The sequence below is a fragment of the Anabrus simplex genome, chromosome 1 (genome assembly GCF_040414725.1).
Source record: "Anabrus simplex isolate iqAnaSimp1 chromosome 1, ASM4041472v1, whole genome shotgun sequence".
NCBI classification, from domain to species: Eukaryota; Metazoa; Arthropoda; class Insecta; order Orthoptera; family Tettigoniidae; genus Anabrus; species Anabrus simplex.
The window spans coordinates 61,774,193-61,795,292 of NC_090265.1; the positions used below are offsets into that span (position 1 = coordinate 61,774,193).

General features: G+C 40.2%; 1 protein-coding gene across 1 annotated transcript in view; it reads left to right on the forward strand.

Moving 5' to 3' along the window:
• The window catches only part of RecQ4 (RecQ4 helicase), a 136,881-nt gene that overhangs the window by 31,612 nt on the left and 84,169 nt on the right, over positions 1 to 21,100 (forward strand). Inside the window, exons 5-7 of the mRNA XM_067153624.2 lie at positions 2,940 to 3,169; positions 10,681 to 10,950; positions 14,485 to 14,784. Of these exons, the coding sequence (XP_067009725.2) occupies positions 2,940 to 3,169; positions 10,681 to 10,950; positions 14,485 to 14,784 (800 nt within the window). The remainder of the gene's footprint in view (positions 1 to 2,939; positions 3,170 to 10,680; positions 10,951 to 14,484; positions 14,785 to 21,100) is intronic.

Genomic DNA, 21,100 nt, shown 5'->3' on the forward strand with positions numbered 1-21,100 from the left:
CAAACTTTGGGCCTCCGGGTGAGAGGCATACGAAGCTGTATGGAGTGGCTCCTCATATCGATATTTCAGTTCTAACATAGATGTAACTACAGCGCTAGCTGCAGGTATCAGTCGTTGCGCAGATAACTGTGAAGAAGGCGATAACTGTTGTTTTGGAAACTCATTTTAAACTATCATGATAAGTCACTGATAATTATGTATCTACAGATAACTGTCCTTCCAGAAACTGGCCATTAGAGAGATAAATTTATTAAAGAAATAATAAATCATCCTTCCTCCAGTGAGGGTGACCGTATGGATTCAGAATACAATAGAGTAAAATTTCAGTCGAATTTACAATCATCAAATTACAAATTTAATTTGAGAAGAAAAAGAGCATGGAGTATCATGTAAATTCTCCCTACTTCCCTAATCATTTTGAGTAGGGGCATCTGATACTGCCTTTGAAACTTCCGGGAATTCCTCTTTGTTGCACAACTTCGCAAGCCCGCTTTCATATCGCATCTTGTCTTATGGCCATTCTTGCGTTTTTGGTCACAAACCTCACAGTTCCATATTCGACTTCTTTAAAGCATCCTTGTTGCGTGACATTGAATGCCGTTCTTATAGAGTATGCATTTTTTTAAGTGAACTTTGTCTTTACACCAGTGCTGAACATGAGTTTGTTATGCTGTATTTTTTTGTGGCTGCTCAATTGTCTCTCATTTTCACATGTTTAATAACCATTAACTTAAAATTGGCATCATAATATTGACAAGAACCTGCTGAAAACTTGCTGGTAATACCTGCTCCATGTGTGCCTAAAATATGACGATCTATCACAAAAATATTGCTTTCTGTTTATAAAAATGTTGCTTCTACTAAGCGTCAGATAAAACTGGCTGCCGCTAGATGCATGCCTCGCTTGCTGGCTTTAACGGCTAGTAATAATTTCGTGTGGCTATTTCTAGCCGAGTGCAGCCCTTGTAAGGCAGACCCTCCGACGAGGGTGGGCGGCATCTGCCATATGTAGGTAACTGCGTGTTATTGTGGTGGAGGATAGTGTTATGTGTGGTGTGTGAGTTACAGGTATGTTGGGGACAGCACAAACACCCAGCCCCCGGGCCATTGGAATTAACCATTGAAGGTTAAAATCCCCGGCCCGGCCGGGAATCGAACCCGGGACCCTCTGAACTGAAGGCCAGTACGCTGACCATTCAGCCAACGAGTCGGACTAACGGCTAGTGATATATAATAAAGATGCATGTGTTGAAGGCAAACAGTTGTGTGCAGGAAAGGTGAAGGGAAGCAGCACAGTAGCTTTCAGTGTTGTTTGTTCGGCTTAGGTTGCAAATGCAAGACGACCCTTGATTTTTCACATGAAATTCTAAGAGAAAAAATCAACATCTTGGATTCAAAGGAATACGATACTACTGTGTTCTCTTTTTAACACAATGCGGACCGGTCCCGAGAAAACTCGTGTTTGCCTGGCCGAGCGTTGCGGACCAGTCCCGAGTTATCTCGTGTTAGCAGCAGATTGAAGTTTAGTGCTACCTTTTGTGATATACCGGAACTATTTGGAGGTCAAGTGTGATAGAACTCTGTTATGTATGGTTCTACACAATCGATAGTTGCATTTCTTTACGATTATTCTTCATATCAGAGATTTTCTTTGCATATCCGGACAATATGTTTACTAAGTTCGAAGAGCCATGCAAGATGGCAGCACCCAGGGATCGCACGTGTTTAGACAAGGATGAAATTATTCGCGAATTATGTGCTGATACAGACTCCGAATATCCAAGGGGTGCTGAATATTAGAGTTCGATGATGAGATACCTTCTAACGGAAATGTTTCAAGTGATGACGAGGATATAGCCTTATCTTCAAGGTGTGGAACTCACGTAGTGCAGAACGAGTTTGATAATTGTGTTACGGGCGTAAATATTCTAAATATTGTAAATAATGTAGTGTTTTCTGACAACTGGGTTATGGACAACAGTGAACTTAGGCTAGAGGATTTTGAAGGTGCTCCTGGTATGAAGGTATGGCGTAATGAATCTGGAAACATAGAACAAGTAGCAGGACTTATGTTTGGTGAGGAATTTTTTTCAATATGTAGCTGAGCTGACAAACTTATACTATAAGCAGAATTCACATTCTCATAACGTATCCCCTAAAACACTAAAGTGGACTAATGTCACTAGCAGGGAAATTTAAAAAAATAATGCTCTGTATATATTGATAGGGCAGGTGAAGAAATCGTGCCTGGCCAAACAATCCCCTAATAGAAAACCCCATATTTCCGAAAACTATGAGCCGAAATAGAGTTCAACAAATATTTATTTATCTGCATTTCAACAGCTATTCAGGAAGGCCACCAGAAAAATCACAGTAGCCCTTCAAAAGCTAGTGAAGTTCTGACAGTTTATTTGAATGCATGCACTCCAGCTTGGAGGTAGTTAGAATGTGGCCAGGAACAGGGCTGTCCATGGGATGAAGGGCACCCAGTCTGCAATGTGTTAATGTCCTGTCTTTCTGTATATGACACAGTGACATGTCAATGGGGGAAGAAGGAACAAGAGAAAGAGACAGGCTTTAAAAGACTGGTATAATCTTCGCATCTTCAAATAGATAGGCTCGTTTTTCATCAATTGCAGTTCTTCTGTGTTCATTCCTTCCCAGATCCTGACAAACTTTTTCCCACTTTCCAGCTGTGTCAGGAGGGCGGGCATCAACACTCATTTGAAAGAATTTTGTCTTGGGAATCGCTACTCCACATACCATATTAGTTTCACAAGAGAACCCTGATAGTTTGTAGCTATTATTATAGCTTAGAACAGGACATCCAAGTTAGTTCAGTATTTTTGGGATTGAAACCTTACACTATTAATTACATTTTTCTCTCAGATATATGTTCAAATTTACCACCATACTAATTTTTCATTTTAATTTTCTAGCAACTCCTAAAGAGGTACATGATACTTTGAAGCTGTTTGGACACAGTCAGTTCCGTCCAGGTCAAGAAGTGGCAGTGATGCGAATTCTGTCGGGTCTGTCCACTCTAGTGACTTTGTCTACTGGTTCTGGCAAGAGCTTATGCTATCAGTTACCTGCATATCTCTATTCTAAAAAATCTGGTGCCATCACCTTGGTCATTTCTCCACTTGTGTCCTTGATGGAGGACCAGGTAAATTCAACTGTTCTTTTGTAATTGTATTGGAATATTTTTGCATACTTCTGAAAATCACTTCCAGTAAATTGATCTCAAAAGGATAATGCATGTATTTATGGAGTGTCATTTTTTGTGTATTGTGTTCATTCGTGTAATGTTAGTGCATTTAAGAAGGATTTATTTATTTGTGTCAGTAGCACAATATAGATTACAGATGCAAATTAGATAAAATATATGAAATTACAATATTATATAAAATTAAACAGTTATTTACAAAATATCGCCCCAGAATTTGGCCACATTAACAGCACTGATACTGGCCTGTGTCAGATCAAGTTCTGTGCATTTAACAGGGCATAAAGGGCCATTGATAAGGTGCTTTGTCGTTTGATTTAAGAAGGATAGTCTTTCTGGAGTAGAGATCACATTTGGGAGGTAAGATGATGTTCATTATACCCAAGTAATAAAATTCAAGGTTAATAACTTACCAGAGCCATTTTGATTAAATGTAACTTAAAATCTTTTCAGTCTGCCAAACACACAAGTTAAATACACAGTAAGTATTACACTATAACATTACCCATAGAAAAATGCATTATTAAATAGGGAATTCTTTATTTAATAGTGTGTACTTTTATTCCTTGTTTAATAATGTGCTTTTTTACAGGTATGTTATAGCATAATATTTATATTTAACTTGTGTGTTTGATAGACTGAAAAGCTTTTACCGGTAAGATATATTTACACCTAAAAACAACGGTCACCATATGTAAATCCAGTAATTTGTTGCACTTTTGATGTTCTTATTCTGATTAAAAACTTGACTGATAAAAATAGTACACTCACTGAGCGAGTGGCTGCATGGTTTCGGTCACATAGCTGTCAGCTTGCATTCAGAAGATTAGTGGGTTCGAACTCCACTATCAGCATCCCTCATGGTGGTTTTTCATTGTTTCCCATCTTCACACCAGCCAGATCTTGGGGCTGTACCTTAATTAAGGCTGCGGTCGCTTCCTTCCTGCTCCTAGCCTTTTCCTATCCCATCGTTGCCATAAGACGTGTGTCAGTGTGACGTAGAAAAAATTGTAAAATACACTTCTCCCTGTTTTAAATGACCAGCAACTGAGGAGAAGGTATTTTTAACAGCGCTAATATGCCAACAACCATTGTTCATTATTTTCAACACTGTTGATTTGGTACTCTTTGTCATGTTCGGCAACCCATAAATTGGGAAGTAAGTAATTCACTGAAGAAAATGGAAATTGCACCACCCAGAAGGAGTGGTGCTACATTGCTGCATTTGACCGTGCAGGACAAGTGTTTGGTTGTGATTCGATGATTACACTTTCAGGTCCCTCTGACCGCAAGTTTGGACAACAGTCAATACAGTATGTGCCCACCACAAGCTGCAATACATTGATGAATTCATCGAGGCATGGAGTCAGTAAGGCCCTGGATCGCTTCCTGAGGAATTGTGGCCCATGCTTGCTGCACTGCACGGGTCAGTTGTTCCAGAGTTGTGGGTGGTTTAGGACGGTTGGCCAGTTATCGACCCATCATGTCCCACACATGGTCAATAGGACTGAGGTCCGGGGATCTGGCGGGTCATTCTAAGGTTGTGATGTCGTGGAGAGCTTCTCTGGAGATGTGTGCAGTGTGAACCCGGGCATTGACCTGCTGAAACATCCCATTAGCAATGTTCGCCATCATAGGGACAACCACTGGATTGAGTACCCTATCAACATACTGTCGAGCAGTCATAGTGCCCTCAACAAGCGCTAATTGTGATTTCATATTAAAGCCAATAGCTCCCCAGACCATAATGCTTGGTGTTGGCCTGTGTGCCTCTCGACAATAAGATCTGGGTGGCCCCTCTCCCCGGTACGTCAGCGCACACGATTCCGGCGATCACTGCGGGCAAGACAGAAGCGCGATTCATCACTAAAGACGACCCTTTGCCATTCGTCGTTGCATGTCGATCTTTCTCTACACCAGGCCAGCCTTACACGTCACTGTTGTGGGGTCAGTGGAACACCTTCTGCAGGGACATGGGCTCATAAGCCAGCTGCACGCAGGCGATTACCAACTGTTTGTTGTATAACGTGGGGTGCCACAGCTGCTCGAATTTGCACTGCTGTTGCATGGGGTTCTGTCCGGGCCATCCGAATGATGCGGCGATCCTCTCTCACAGTTGTCTGTCGCGCTGGGCCTGTGCCAGGTCTACGAGTGTGGGGTACCTTCATTTGACCACTGCTGCTATACACTTGTACCGTAGATGCCTGTCGGCCAACACGTGCAGCGACAGTCCTTAGCGATAATCCAGCCTCACACAGCCCTCTCAAACGGCAACAGTTGTTGATAGTGTGCTCTTCTCTCTCGTCGAGGCATGTTTGACTGGGAACACTTCACTGCACAGACTGCAAGTCAACTACGTTACACCAGAGTCCGTATACTGGAGTTGATTCCTCCACGACCAATCACGTGCGGAGATTTGTAGCAACAATCCAATGGGTCTGAAACTTTGATCGTTTACATACCTACATGGCATCGTTCCATATCTTGAAAATCAACATAAACGACCAATGCCTTCATGGTGTTGCAATTTCCATTTTCTTAAGTGTATATAAATAATTAAGTAAAATTATTATTATTGTTTCGTTTCGGCCAACTAAGGACCACGTCATTTCAGCCATTTCCTTTGAGCTTTAATGTTGATCCCGTATTCCTTCATTCATAGACGAGCGGGTGAGTTGGCCGTGCAGTTAGGAGCGCGCAGCTGTGAGATCGCATTTGGGAGATAGTGGGTTCAAACCCCACTGTCGGCAGCCCTGAAGATGGTTTTCCTTGGTTTCCCATTTTCTCACCAGGTAAATGCTGGGCCTGTACGTTAATTAAGGCCACGGCTGCTTCCTTCCCATTCCTAGGCCTTTCCTGCCCCATCGTCGCCATAAGACCTATCTGTGTCGGTGCTGCAACGTAAAGCAAATAGCATTCGTAGACGGTGTTGCTCCTTTCACTCTTTCGTCCATGCCTTTCCAGTTTTCAGCTTCGGCTTTGGTTGGAAACTCTGATGTTCTTGGAGTATATTCTTAAGTGGATCATGCTCCTGGATCTTCAAATGAGATCCCAATCTCCTGCAGATCTTTCTGTACCTCACTGAACCATGCCCCCTTTGCCTTTATCTCTTGGAGGAAAGTGGAAATAAAGTTAACCGTGTTGACTTCATTCGGGCCATGTGTCCATAAAAACTTTTTCCTTTTCTGCATCACGTCGGTTATTTTCTCCATATGTGAGTACAACTCCTGGTTTTGCCGTCCCCTAAACTCGCCATTGTCTTTGACTGGACCTAAGATTTTCCTCAAAATCATCCTTTCCTTAGCCTCCAATTTCTCCATCATGCCTCTTTTGTTCATGGCATGACATTCCGCTACATATAGAGCCTCTGGCCGGATGACAGTGCAATAGTGTTTGATTTTTGCATTGAGAGATATAGATCTTTTGTTATAGACATTTTTATTCAGATGGTAAGCCCTTTCAATATTATTCATGCGTGATGCAAAGGCTTCTTTTCCGGACATGTTAGGTTCTATCCATTCACCAGGATACTTAAATTTTTCAACCTGCTTGACTTTTCCGTGAGTCCCTTCTAGCTCACTTGGCGCCAGTTTGATGTTTGTAATGAATTTTTCTCAAAGGAGATCTGGAGGCCTACCTTTGCAGCTTGTGTTTGAAGCTGATTGATCTGCTTCATGGCCACATCCAAGGAATCAGCGAAAACTGTAAGATTGTCTGCAAATGCTAGACAGTCAGTTGAAAGGTTCTTGTTCTTGTGGTCTAGTCTGAATCCGCTTTCGACAACTTCATAACTCATTTCTCTGCACGATTCACAGATCACTTTCTCAAGAATGCAGTTGAACATCAGAGGTAAGAGACCATCTCCATGCCTAACTCTTGTCTGTATTTCAAAGGCATCTGAAGTCTCTCCTCGGAACACTTTTGATATGGTGTTGGTGAGAGTCTGTTGGATGATCGCTCTTGTTTTACTGACAAAGCCAAATTCCTTTAAGATCTGAATTAAGGTAGTTCTGTCAGTTGAATCATAGACCTTCTTAAAGTCGATGAACGTTACTACAAAAGGCTTGCTTAATTTAAGATATGAAAGGACAGATTTAAGATTCATAATCTGCTTCACACATGACCGTCCTTTCCTGAAACCTCCTTGGTAATCACTCAGCTCTGGATCTAGCTGTTCTTCTGCCCTGATTTGAAGAGCTCTTGAGAGAATTTTGTAGTTATGAGTAGGAGGGAGATGCTGTGATAGTTGTTAACATCTGACTTGTCGCCTTTCTTATGAAGTGGGTGGATTAGGGCAGATGTCCAGTCACTTGGAAGTTTTTCGGTATTCCATATTTCATGTATGATGTCCGTGAATTTCTCCACTGCATTGTCACTAGCAAACTTTCACAATTCAGCTATTATCAAATCTCTACCCGGCGCTTTATTGTTTTTTAAAGATTGGATAATCTGTTTGATTTCCTCTTTCGTGGTTCTGAATCTGGGTGGACTTGTGTTTTACCTTCAAATGTGAATCTGGATATTGGGGTCTTGCAGTTAAGGAGGGATTCAAAGTATTTTGCAAGGGCCTGGCAGTTTTCCTTGTTATGGGCTAGTTTTCCATTGGAATCTCTGAACTGTAGGCTTGGTGGGTCGTATTTCCTCAAGTTGCTTTTGAATGTTTTATAGAGGTTGTGTGTATTGTTCTTCTTGAAATCCTGCTCAATTTGAGCCAGCTGGTATTTATCAAAAGCACGTTTAAAACTGCGGGCAGTTTTTGCTGCACACTTTCTCTCATTCAAGAAGTTTGTCCAGTTGACTTGGTTCTTTAGCGAGTTCCATTTCTGCCAGGCTAACTTTCTTTGCCTTATCGTTGCATCGCATTCACTGTTCCACCAAGCATGCTTCCTGGGCTTAGTAAGGTGAACCGTCTCTTTAGCTGTTTCGACCAGGTCCTCGTGCAGTTGTTCCCAGTTCTCTGCATCCACAGATTGAAGTTTCTACATGAACTCGTGGTTAGATCCTAGTTTTTCTCTATCAGATCTTTCAATCTTTTTGGCTCGAACTCTCCTTGTGTTTCTCGGGAGCAGTTTGATTTTTATCTTGGATAGATAGTTATTTTTGTTGTTGTTGTTTGAGTCATCAGTCCATAGACTGGTTTGATGCAGCCCTCCATGCCACCCTATCCTGTGCTAACCTTTTCATTTCTATTGCATCCTACATCTGCTCTAATCTGCTTGTCATATTCATACCTTGGTCTACCCCTACCGTTCTTACCACCTACACTTCCTTCAAAAACCAACTGAACAAGTCCTGGGTGTCTTAAGATGTGTCCTATCATTCTATCTCTTCTTCTCGTCAAATTTAGCCAAATCGATCTCCTCTCGCCAATTCGATTCAGTATCTCTTCATTCGTGATTCGATCTATCCATCTCACCTTCAGCATTCTTCTGTAACACCACATTTCAAAAGCTTCTATTCTCTTTCTTTCTGAGCTAGTTATCGTCCATGTTTCACTTCCATGCAATGCCACGCTCCACACGAAAGTCTTCAAAAACATCTTTCTAATTCCGATATCAATGTTTGAAGTGAGCAAATTTCTTTTCTTAAGAAAGCTCTTCCTTGCTCATCAGTACATCATTCACACAGAGAGAGAGCTGCATGTCCTTGGGAGGTAGTTACGGCTGTAGTTTCCCGTTGCTTTCAGCCGTGTAGCAGTATCAACACAGCTAAGCCATGTTGAGTATTATTACAAGGCCGTATCAGTCAATCATCTAGACTGCCGCCCTTGCAACTACCGAAAGGCTGCTACCCCCCTTTCGATGAACCATTTGTTAGTCTGGTCTCTCAACAAATACCCATCCAATAAGGTTGCACCTGCGGCTCGGCTATTTGCATCATTGGGACACGCAAGCCTCCCCACCGCGGCAAGGTCACATGGTTCGCAGAGGAGGTTATTTTTGTTATTGTTATTATTATTAATCAGATTTGGAAGGACGTTAGAGAAGCTGGATTGGATGTGGTGGAAGGAATGGAGCAGGAAAAGTGGAAGGACAGAAAGGAGTGGAGGAGGCTTCTTAACCACACCTAGGCGACTGGAGTGGGACATTGATGATTATTGTTATTATTATTATTATTATTATTATTATTATTATTATTATTATTATTATTATTATTATTATGATTATTATGATTATTATTATTATTATTATTATTATTATTATTATTATTATTATTATTATTATTGAAACACTATGTCTTCTGGTTGACATGAAAATGAAAACCTACAACCTGTTTTCCAGTCATTGACCGGGTCAGGGATGTAATGAATGAAGCATATATAGGCTATTAGTACGATGGGGTCGCCACTCCCAAAGTGATATGTTAATGACTGATAGATGCTATGAAATGAGAATGGAGAGTGTTGCTGGAATGAGATGACAGGGAAAACCGGAGTACCCGGGGAAAAACCTGTCCCGCCTCCGCTTTGTCCAGCACAAATCTCACATGGAGTGACCGGGATTTGAACCACGGTATCCAGCGGTGAGAGGTCGTCGCGCTGCCGTCTGAGCCACGGAGGCTCTGGTTGACATATGGGGTAAAATTACTTTTTTTTTCATTGACTTGTCTGTGTAATCCTTGGCTTTGACAATGTAGAAGTGACTGAACTGTGAGTGATGCTAGTAACACCATTCCTTATGCAGCCAGTCTCTTTGATGAATGCTGTAAAATAGCTTTTTGGGTTAGTTGGTGGGAAACTAATATCTGATAGCACTTTCTAGCTTAACGAGAAAAGCAACAGAAAACTATCTCTCTTCATTTCCCTGTATGCCTCTTCAGTAATGCCCAAGCTTTCTGTCTTCTTACTCTGGTAACTTCAAGTATATTGTGGAATTGATGTTAACCTTTGATGATAAATAATAATAATTGAAGTTATTTTTATTACCAGTTTCATTATTTATGCCTATGTTACCAAGTTTTACTTGCTGAAGAGTGGTAGTATGAAAATCCACAGCCTGTGTCCAGTCATTCGACCGGGTCAGGAATGGAATGAATGAAGCCTCCATCTAGCGGCGAGGATAAGAATTGTGCTGACTGCGGAAGCCTGTCGCACTCCTCTGGGGCAATGATTAATGAATGACAGATGAAATGAAATGATATTGGAGAGTATTGCTGGAATGAATTATGACAGGAAAAACCGGAGTACCCGGAGAAAAACCTGCCCCGCCTCCACTTTGTCCAGCACAAATCTTTCATGGAGTGACCGGGATTGGAACCACGGACCCCAGCGGTGAGAGGCCGGCGTGCTGCCACCTGAGCCACAGAGGCTACAGTGGTAGTATATTGTATTAAAATATCTGCTCAGTCCATTAAGAGAAAATACAATTGATTCCCTACATACCTGAGCACCTTGAAAGTAGAAGGGATTTGGAGCGATGACATATTTATTTTATCCTTGTTGATTTTTCTAGGTAACAGGAGTACCGTCGTGTATAAAGGCTGCCTGTATACACATGAATCAGCAACCAAAAGAACAAGAGAAGGTGTTGGAAATGGCTAAGACGGGTAAACTAAGCATTCTTCTAGTTTCTCCTGAAGCTGTCGTCAGTGGTGAAAGGAGCAAAGGATTTGGCAGCATATTAAAAGAGTTACCACCCATTGCATTTGCCTGTATTGATGAAGCCCATTGTGTTTCTATGTGGTCTCACAATTTCAGACCATCATACTTAATGATATGCCAGGTAAGTTGATAATTAATAACAGTTTCCAGTTAGAAACATGTATGTGTGTTTTCAGCACACTGAGATTCTTCCGCCTAGACAACTGACGCCTATGTGCAAACAAATTGATTTATGAAACAAAGGTCTATGATGTGTCCTTAATTCATATTTGCAATTCATTTTGAGTATATTGCAACAGATGGCCTCAGTATTCTGAAAATCTGAAATGAAATTCACTTTAAAAACTTGGGAATGAAAGTCTTGTGTTAAATTTGCTTCCTTTGTGAGCTACAACAGTGTTACAAATTGAAACAAGTGTTCATGATTACTCTAGTCAAGTGGTTATTCTGATGTTTCCAGCTGTGAATTATTTAATTTAATTTTTTAATTACCGGGCGAGTTGGCCGTGCGCGTAGAGGCGCGCGGCTGTGAGCTTGCATCCGGGAGATAGTAGGTTCGAATCCCACTATCGGCAGCCCTGAAGATGGTTTTCCGTGGTTTCCCATTTTCACACCAGGCAAATGCTGGGGCTGGACCTTAATTAAGGCCACGGCCGCTTCCTTCCAACTCCTAGGCCTTTCCTATCCCATCGTCGCCATAAGACCTATCTGTGTCGGTGCGACGTAAAGCCCCTAGCAAAAAAAAAAAATTTTTTTAATTTCTCATTAACAAAATGGCCATCCAGTCAGACAAGTTTGATGATCATAGGGTAAAGTTATCACCAAGTGATGTACACAAATTAACAGAGAACAAATATTACAGTGGTACATAGTAATTATTTGAACATAACTTTGCCAAATATATGGCTTGAGGGGTCATAGATTTATCTGCATTGTGTGCAATGGAACCTTGATATCTCCAATCACCTCAGGAGCTAAATTCTGTTTCAATTTATTGAAATTTTATGATGTAGAGAAATCCCATTTTTGAGCACGTATAGCACATTATTGAATTATATGCATCCACGACCTGATACTGAATTCAGTATTTAACGATATATAAACGAACTTTTACTTTACAACATTGCTTCAATTACAACATTATAGTAACTTTTTTGGAAACAGAATACATACAGTAGTGAAACAAGAAACATAACTCAGTTAACACTTTGGGAAAAACATTAGTTTCTTCAGTTTTTTTTACTGTTAAAGCTTCATTTTTTTCACATAGTTTTCAAAGGATCAAAGAATAGCTACTACACTTCATGCATGGTCTGCTAATGGTACAGGAGAGGGCAGCTCCGGGTCTTGAAACTCTTCTTGTTAGGAACCATTATCTTCTTCTTGCTGGGTATCAGCATTGACAGTATCCGTAACATACTGCACCACTATAACATCAGAATCCACATTGTTAATACATACATCAGATGGCTGCAAAGTAGATGTTAGGCCACCGGGAATGACTACCTATCGTGTCTTAATTTCATTGAGAAGTTGCCTCACTTCGCTCGCAAGGTGACATCTGAAATTTTCTAAAACAAGTACAGCCGGCTGTTTTAGTAGAGCACCTGGTCTTCTATCCCACACAGTTTTAACCAAGTCCAGCATGAGTTCTACATCAACTGAATATGCGTCATTTTGAAAATTCACCTCACTTTTCTCGTCTCTTGTCAGATCGTGGGTAGAACTTCTCTTAAGTCCACCTGCCGCATCTGTAGTATGTGATAAATCCACGTAGAGCAACAGCAGCAACAACTAGAGCAGAGAAAAACATTGAAGAAACATTTTTCACAACACCTTTCAGCAGATCTGCCTGGAAGCTATCAAAGAAAGATACTCTGATATCTGTCTTTAATGTGAAGGTGGTCCACGTCCTTACCTGTGAAGGTGATCTAAAGATTCAGAGCTTGTTTCTTTTCCTTCCCAGAATATTTTTGACAATCTTGTCCATGTAATCAGCAGGCAACCTTTGACATAGTGTTGTTCTCCTTTGCACCAACAGATTGTGTAGTTGCATGAACCTCATAATCCACCCACAACTCACCTTAAACTGAGTTATGGGAATGTTGCGTTTGCACACTACGTCTTGTGGCTTCATTTGCAACATATCATATGATACACTGCAGCCATTGTTACGTATTTCATTGATGTACACAAACACTTCTCCATCAATTTGCGTAATCTTCCCTGTTTTAGGACTTCTAAACGCGCTTTTAGAATAGTTTGTATTTTTCAGCTTGTCTTTTAATTTCCACCAGTCACGCACCAGCTTTTCACTCACTGAAAATTTCCTTTCTGCAGCTCTGTTTCTGTGATGTTCAGTGAAGACAATTACCTTTAGCTTCAAGCCCATGTTAATGTGTTACTATGTAAATTACTGTCCATAACTCTTCAGTACTATTGTATTCAAAAGCGAAATATTTCTACAAACGCCAAAAACAAAATAAAACTTAAATTTTCATGCAGACATCTACAGTAATCACGCCACTCACAAACACACACATGCATCTGTACATTCCAGAGCAGTCAGTACTTCCACAAGAGTACCTAATGAACATGAAATGGGAAAATCCTACATATTCCCAGGACGTGGAGAGGTCCACTTGAGGTGAAGTACAAGAGTTGCAAGCAGGGGTGTACCTTCTCATAAATTTCCCACTGCATTCAAGAAGTGATTCAAGGACCATTTCTTAACCCTCCAAGTTATATGAGTCGTCAATGACTCATTTATGCCTTTGTGAAATGACAAAGTCATTATTAACGACTCATTTCTTAGAGCCATATTCCTTAAATGGTTGCCTAGCAACACGGCCGTATTCCTTAAATTGTTGCCTAGCAACACAGCTCTAAAGAATGAGTTGGTAATAACGACTTTATCTTTCCACAAAGACATAAATGAGTTGTTATTAACGACTCATATCACTTGGAGGGTTAACTGTCATTGGGTTGATTTGTCTTGAACATTTTAAACACTCGCTACAGCGTTGCATGTGGCATGTGAACTGATGAAGTAAGGCATTGCGCATGCTTTACATTGCAAACACAGTGCTGCATTGCAGATGTATGGTAATAGTACTTATTTTTAAAAAACATGCCTCGTATGTGCAATATGGACAACTCTCTGCCAAATTTACACTCTCCTCAAATAATATGACACACACTGCAAGTGGGGAAAGGCAATGTGTTCTTGAAAAGACCATTAGTTCATCATGTAGCGAGACAGTGCCAAACATCAGACTTCAGTGCCTTCTTAAGTGTGAGACAGCTGTTGGGATGGATTTTGGAACTAATCTGGATCCCTGTGTACAGTTATCTATATTCTTATGCTGTACTATTGTGCGTTGCTGTTTTCTAAATAAATAATCCATTGAAAATTACCAAATACAGTAATAAATGTGGGCTAACAATAAATGTGAAAGAACATATCAAAATAATTTTAGATCCTAACTGCCTAGGTTTGAGAGATGCAGGGACATGAATTCAGTAATTAAACATGGGCATGGTACAACAGTCCAACTGCCCTTTATATGAAAACAGCAGTAGTCATAACACTTCCTAATTATAAAAATTGAGGAATACCATTAATAACATTTAGTTCTTATTTATTTTTTAACAGGTACTGCGAGATAGATTGGGTGTTAAGACAGTGTTGGGTCTGACTGCAACCGCTACAAAGGTGATTTGTGCCAGCATAGTTGAACACTTGTCATTGCCTGACGGAGAAGAAGGTGTGATAAAGGATATACCAATGCCAAAGAATTTGTTACTCTCTGTATCCAAGGACAGGCGAAGAGATGATGCGCTCATCACATTACTTTCAGGTCCACGGTTCAAGAACTTAGACTCCATAATTGTGTATTGCACGAGGCGCGAAGAATGCGAGAGACTTGCAGTACTCATCAGAACTTGCCTTCAGGTGAGTGTTTGAATTATATCAAGCAGAAGTGGTCTTGCTCCCTTTCTGCGTCATTCTTCTGTATATTGATTACTAAGATGCTGAATGATATAAAATTATGCTGTTATATTCTTTTTTCTCTTTCTTTTGAAATTTTTTGTGCTATTTATAAACTGTTCTGAACTGTGTAAAAGCTTTATACAGTACTGGTCAAAAGTTTAGAACCACATAAAGAAATCATGAAATGTCATCTAGAACCTAAAATTGTTCCACTAGACCTCTGTAATTTTCTTTCTGAGCTCTCACATCTAATAGGATATATGTCGCCTGATTTCATTGAATTAGTCCAAATACTGTAGAAGTTATGAATTTTTAACTCTTGGAAGTTCACACCAAAAACTAAAAAAAATTTGTAATATAACGTACTGTATACTCTAATTGGCTGCAAGTATCACCACCAAAGTTTCTCTTTGTAGACTTAGCAATAGGTGGGGCCATTTTAGTATAAATTTAAAAATTCCAAAAATATGCAGTACCGTGGGTTGTTTTAATTTTTATTTTTTTAGCCAGGGCCAGATTGGTTGATTTTTCTTTGCCTTTGTCATGTATGGTCCAAGGTCTCAGGACAAGCTATCGGCGTTAAACTTATCTACCCTGATAGTTTCATTTGCACTCTGGGGATGGCATCGAAGAACACATTTCTGATGCCAATAGCTCACACTGAGACCTACGACAAAAACAAGGAAAAATTTACCATTTTAGCGCTGGTTTGAAAAAAAAATGCACAAAATTCACTGCTGCATTGCCTCTGCTTGCAGAGGGATAAGAGACAGCATAAACACACATGGGTAACATATTTATAAAAAATCAAATAAAGCAAACACAAAATAAATATAATACAAGTATAATACAATATTTAGGTGCAATGTTCGGCATTTTTATCTCCCTGTTGTTGCCCTACAGGTGGAGGACAAACATGTAACATCCAGAATATTTGTATAAACCTCTTCCGGGGGAACACATCTTTATAAAATGGACATTTATCTAACCAATCTTCTGAAAAATAGTTTTGTAATTCAAGCTTACTGTTAATTACGCCTAAAATTGCTTTGAATTCAGGAAGAGTAACATCTATCCACGACCTCCAAATAGACTCACGTCTTAGGGGTGTAACCTTTTGAATGTTCACATTGGCATACCGGTTAGTCTCACGTACAATTTCTGACAATAACTTGTCAGTCATGAAGAATTGGAAAAGGTCAAGTTCACTCTTAGGATCAGTCTGTTGTGGCGGCTGATAACCTGATGTACCTGTGAATGGATTCTTTTGAAGTCCAAGTCCATGTCATGGTATTCCCTCCAGCACTGCCATTCAGCATACTTTTCTCATTATTGGGATCTTCATCACTCAACTCACCAACACAGTCTAGTTCTGCAGTGTCTTCCTCACCGCTTAATTGAAAATCACTCTCACTATCTCTGAAATCAACATCACTTTCATCTAAAAGCCTGGCTATTTCCTTCTCATGCTGCTCGAACGACGCCATGTTGCTAAACAATGTCTGTTTACAAATTCGCACTGTCTTCAGAGAATGCCCACAAAGCCTGATTTCAAAGAGATTATAGCTATACATGGCCTTAAATTGTCATTGAAAGATGGCAGTAACTTACGGTACCTGTAATTCATGCGTGCATAGCCTGACAAAGGAGTTATATAGGGAAGAAATTAAATGCCGGGCATACGGTCTATGCGGGATATTGGCGTTGTCGGGCATGGCCCGCCGTGTGAGTGCTAAGGGTTAAGCATGTATACAATCTTACGTGAAATCTTACCTTATTAAAGATGCTGGAAGTGTCTTCCTTCATAATGAGGGACGTCATAAACACCATTATGATTTTCTGCACACCAACAGGTAGAGTTATACTTACAAAATTTTACAAAAGCTATTTTAATCCTCCTAGTCAATACTATATATTTTTTATATCCAATTAAGACAAAATTTTGTGAGTGATTTATTCGGTAACCGTTCAAGATTCGCACCAATGTCATCTAGGTTTGCCTCTGTTAAAACAGTTTGTGCGCTCATGTATTTTATTGAGCACTGAGCCAGTAGTTTCAAATTTATTTACAGTTACGTGAATCTGTGCTCATGAAGGTGGCACTACATCAGGAAATTGCTAAACAAATGCATCACATACCCATCGAGCTGACTCGTACTTAAAATAACTTTCATATACGAAAATATGGTGGTGCAATGATAACCATCTCACCATGTTAACAGCTGAGATTCAGACTGGCTACCGATGCTAGGTCGAATATATGCATGCTCGTTGCAAGGTCAAGAGCTATGCGCGTGCCTCACGTACGGCTGCTTAGGTCTCCAAGAGTAAAAATGCCACTAGACAGTCCGGGTTTATTAGAGAGACGCTGTACAGTAATGTGATTTAACTAAATAAATATTATGTAAACTGTCTGAGTTGATATCGTTGAATGAACTTGCCTGGCCAGTGGTGCAACAGGTTTGGAGTGTATGAAGTCCCAGCGGTGGTTAAGCAGTCCCTCAACTAGATCTGGAAAAAAAAAAACACACACACACACACTGCTGAGCAAAATATTATCAACTCATATTATTCAGAAACTTGCTCAAGTTAGGGTATGAATCTCGATCAAGAGAGAGCTAACTTTCTCTGCCCTTTCTTCCGTCATCTGCAGCTGTGTTTTGGTACTTCATTCTCAATGGAAAAGGGTTTGTTTGTTTTTTTTTTTTTTTACAGCCTGAAAAATGTCCTCCAATTTGGAATGATTGTATCAAATTCTCTCTTCAGTTGGCACAAAAAGTCTGACATTTTTCCCAACAAGCCTTTGCTACGAGATAGCAAAAGAAGTTTGAAAGCACCTAGCTGTAAGCTTGCATTCAGGAGATGGTGAATTAAAATCCCACCACCAACGGCCCTGAAGGTGGTTTCCCGTTTTCACACCAGGCAAATGCTGGAGCTGTACCGTTAAAGGCCAAAGGCCATGGCCACTTCTTCCCAATCATAGCCCTTTCCCATCTCTGTGTCACCAGAAACCTTCAATGTGTTAGTGCAACGTTAAACCACTAGCAAAAGAAATAGTAGTTTGGGAAAATGAATTCTGCCCTCCTTCATATCTTCAACAAAGAGGTCTCGTCATTCAGCATTTTGCAATTTACGCACCAATTTTTCTGGTCCCTGCAAAATATTTGTGGTAAAGCATCACTCAAGAAGCAGCGTGCTAGATTGATCTTTCGTCGTTGAGGAATTGACAGTTGTGGTTACTGTCTTTAACATCATGTATGTTGAGAAAATTTCTAATTTTGTCTTTCAGTTCAAAGAAACTGGAATATTTCCTTCGCTAAGCCAGTGAACTTTTTTGTGAGTAAAAGATCTGTGTGCATGGCATTATGTTCCTCAAGATAGATTTTAGAAATGTCTTTGTGTCAATGATTATCTCTCATGTAAAATTTAAGTACAAAAGTAACTGCGCTCATAACATAAAACAGCTACAGTTGAGCGCAGTCAGTCCTATCTGATGATTTATCCTGAACCAGAGAGTATGCAGAAGCATCACTTATTTCCTGCTTGTGTTTAGTATGAACATCCTTTGTAAAAAAGAAAAAGAACTGATCTGACAACAGAGTCCACCTTTTAATTACAATATATCAAGTAAATGATATCCACTGATAACAATTTTACCATGAACACATTTGAGCAGCAGACAGCAGACTTTTCACAGTTTGAATCACTTTCACATCACCTGAAAACAACATGCCAACTGTTTTGGCAAGTTTCACAGTTTCAGAGTTGACAGGTTTGTTTTTCCTACCTAAAATCCAGGATACTTGTAACTCGTTGGTGCCGTCTTACGGAACCGTTCTGTACTTTGCCATTTTGGATCGAAAGCCAACGTATGGAACTGTTTTGTAAAACGCTAGTAGTTATCGTCAAGAGATAGGTCTTGTTCAGGGAATTTTCTAAATAAAATGCACCCTACTAATTTCATAGAACGCTGAATAAAAAGACAAAATGCGATCTGCCTGTGCCTGCAGCAAACAAACATGGCTGGTGGTGACAGAGATATCGTGAAGTGGCTAGAAAATTATCATGATGATGATTTTTCATCAGTTACATGTGTGGGACCATTTGCCAGTTCCTATCCTTCCAACAGAAAGGAAAAGGCATCCTTCCAGGCCCTGCAAAGTGTGCAAGGCTCATAAATTAAGGTCATAAGCCAGGTGGCTATGTGAAAAATGTGGTGTGCCACTTCATATAGAGAGCTGTTTCAACAAAATATCACACGGTGATTCACTGCTGAAGACTGAAAATCAGTTGCTGAATATTTAGGCATCGATCTATGATGAAAGCAACTTCATAAAAATACACGTTTTTTTAAAAATAATTATCAATAAACCAAGTTACTGCATAATTCTCAAAAATAAATACAGTTGAAATCCATTTCTAAAGATGAGAGGAAAGTATTAAAAGGTGTGAAAAACACGAGAGAACAAATATGAAAACCTTTTCTGCTGGGGATTATAAAATAACAAGTACCAGGTACACTGAAAGGTGGGAAAAACACCAAACAACAAATATGAAAATGTGCACAGGGGCCAACAAAAATTTTAAAGTTATTGCGGATCACATTCTAAAACAAATGTTGGTAGAAGCCTTTTATTTCGGAGCAGTGTGTTATGAAACATTATTTTCTGGCCACACTTTTAGACAATGAATTGGAGGTTACATTCGACCATGTGCAACTGCGAAGAATGACGTCGGCTGCCATTTTGAATTTAACTAAACTTCGACCAACTTGAATGTTTGAGTCAAAACTCGAAGGTGCGATGTGAGTTTCAACAGTCTCTGCGCACTTATGCCAGTCCACTTTCTGACGAGATTTTAATTTTGTCTTCCTTAAGTTATTAAGGAATTTTACATTTTCCGTGTCTATAACTAGGCTATCACAAGACAAATATACACCACGCTAATCAGTTTCACACGATTATGTTCCTAATCCAGATATAGGCTACCGTATCACGTGACAAATATTAGCTACACACTTAGCACAAAATACATTTCTACCAGTGGCGGCGCAAGAATTTCATCTCTGGGGGGTTTAACAGAAGAAAAAAATTGCCTCCACCCCACCTCTCCTCTCCCCCTCTCCCCCACCACCTCTTCCGTCGTCGGCCATAACCTTCTAAAATAAGATAACAGAAGTTTTAGAAATGTGGTCAAATATGTGGGAAACAGACAAAACATACCGAAATTTACCTCATGCAAAATGAGAAATTTTTCACAATCAACTTACTCTACACAGACAGCTTGTACAAAAAAAATCCATCCTGCGCTCCTTGAAGGACGCAAACTTATCTGTAATTACTTTGTTGAAGTCCACAGAGTCTCAAACAAAGTCCCTTTCAATTGACAACATAGCAAGAGCATTACGGTAAGTCTATCCTCGGTCATTGTGCTGCGCAAGAAAGTCTTTATTCTCTTCAGGTTTGTTAAGCACCTTTCTGCTTCCGATGTCGTCATAGGAATAGTAATAACTATATTTAAAAGTTTCCATTGGTATTACCTTGCTGCTGTTTTTTGCCTCTCCGAAAAGTAGTTATTCCAAGAAGGCAAATGAATAGATGTTTTGTAAGTATTGGTATATTTGGGACAAGATATCAATTGGAATTTGGCAGTTTAATGTGACTTTTGGTAGTAATGATGCTTTTCAACACTAGCGCTAGTTACGTGCACTATTCTTTGCTGCTTAGTTAAATTCCCATTAGGGCAACAGATGGCAGGCATATACCCCAACAACACGACTTGAGAGAGTGGCATATTGCGCATGCGTAAAGCACAGATATCCGTTTCTGCCATTTCTCTGATATCCTCGTCCTGCTTTAGTCCTGGCCGACATCTCCCCGCACCTCGCCACTCCCTTCGCCTATATATGGACGGAGAGATCGCCTTGCAAGTGGGTTCATTCCAGACGAGTATCCAGCCACGGACCTTGCGCAGCACACATGAATTGAAAGCCAGTACGAGTATATTACAGATAGATGGACTTAGCAAGAGCTTCGAGATTGACAAGGGAGTTATGAAAATTATGTAGTTGAGTACAATTTGATATAAACTGGAGGTTCATTGCTCCATTACACTATACCAGAAACCACCACTGATTTCTACCTTCTGAATGGAATGTGAAATACAAGCACAAACAGGCTCACTTCTCTATTCAGCAATCTCGCTGCTAACCGGCAAGCAAAACTGAACATTCCTGAGGCTAACGGCTTGCTCCCCGAAAGTGCTACTTACCCTTCGA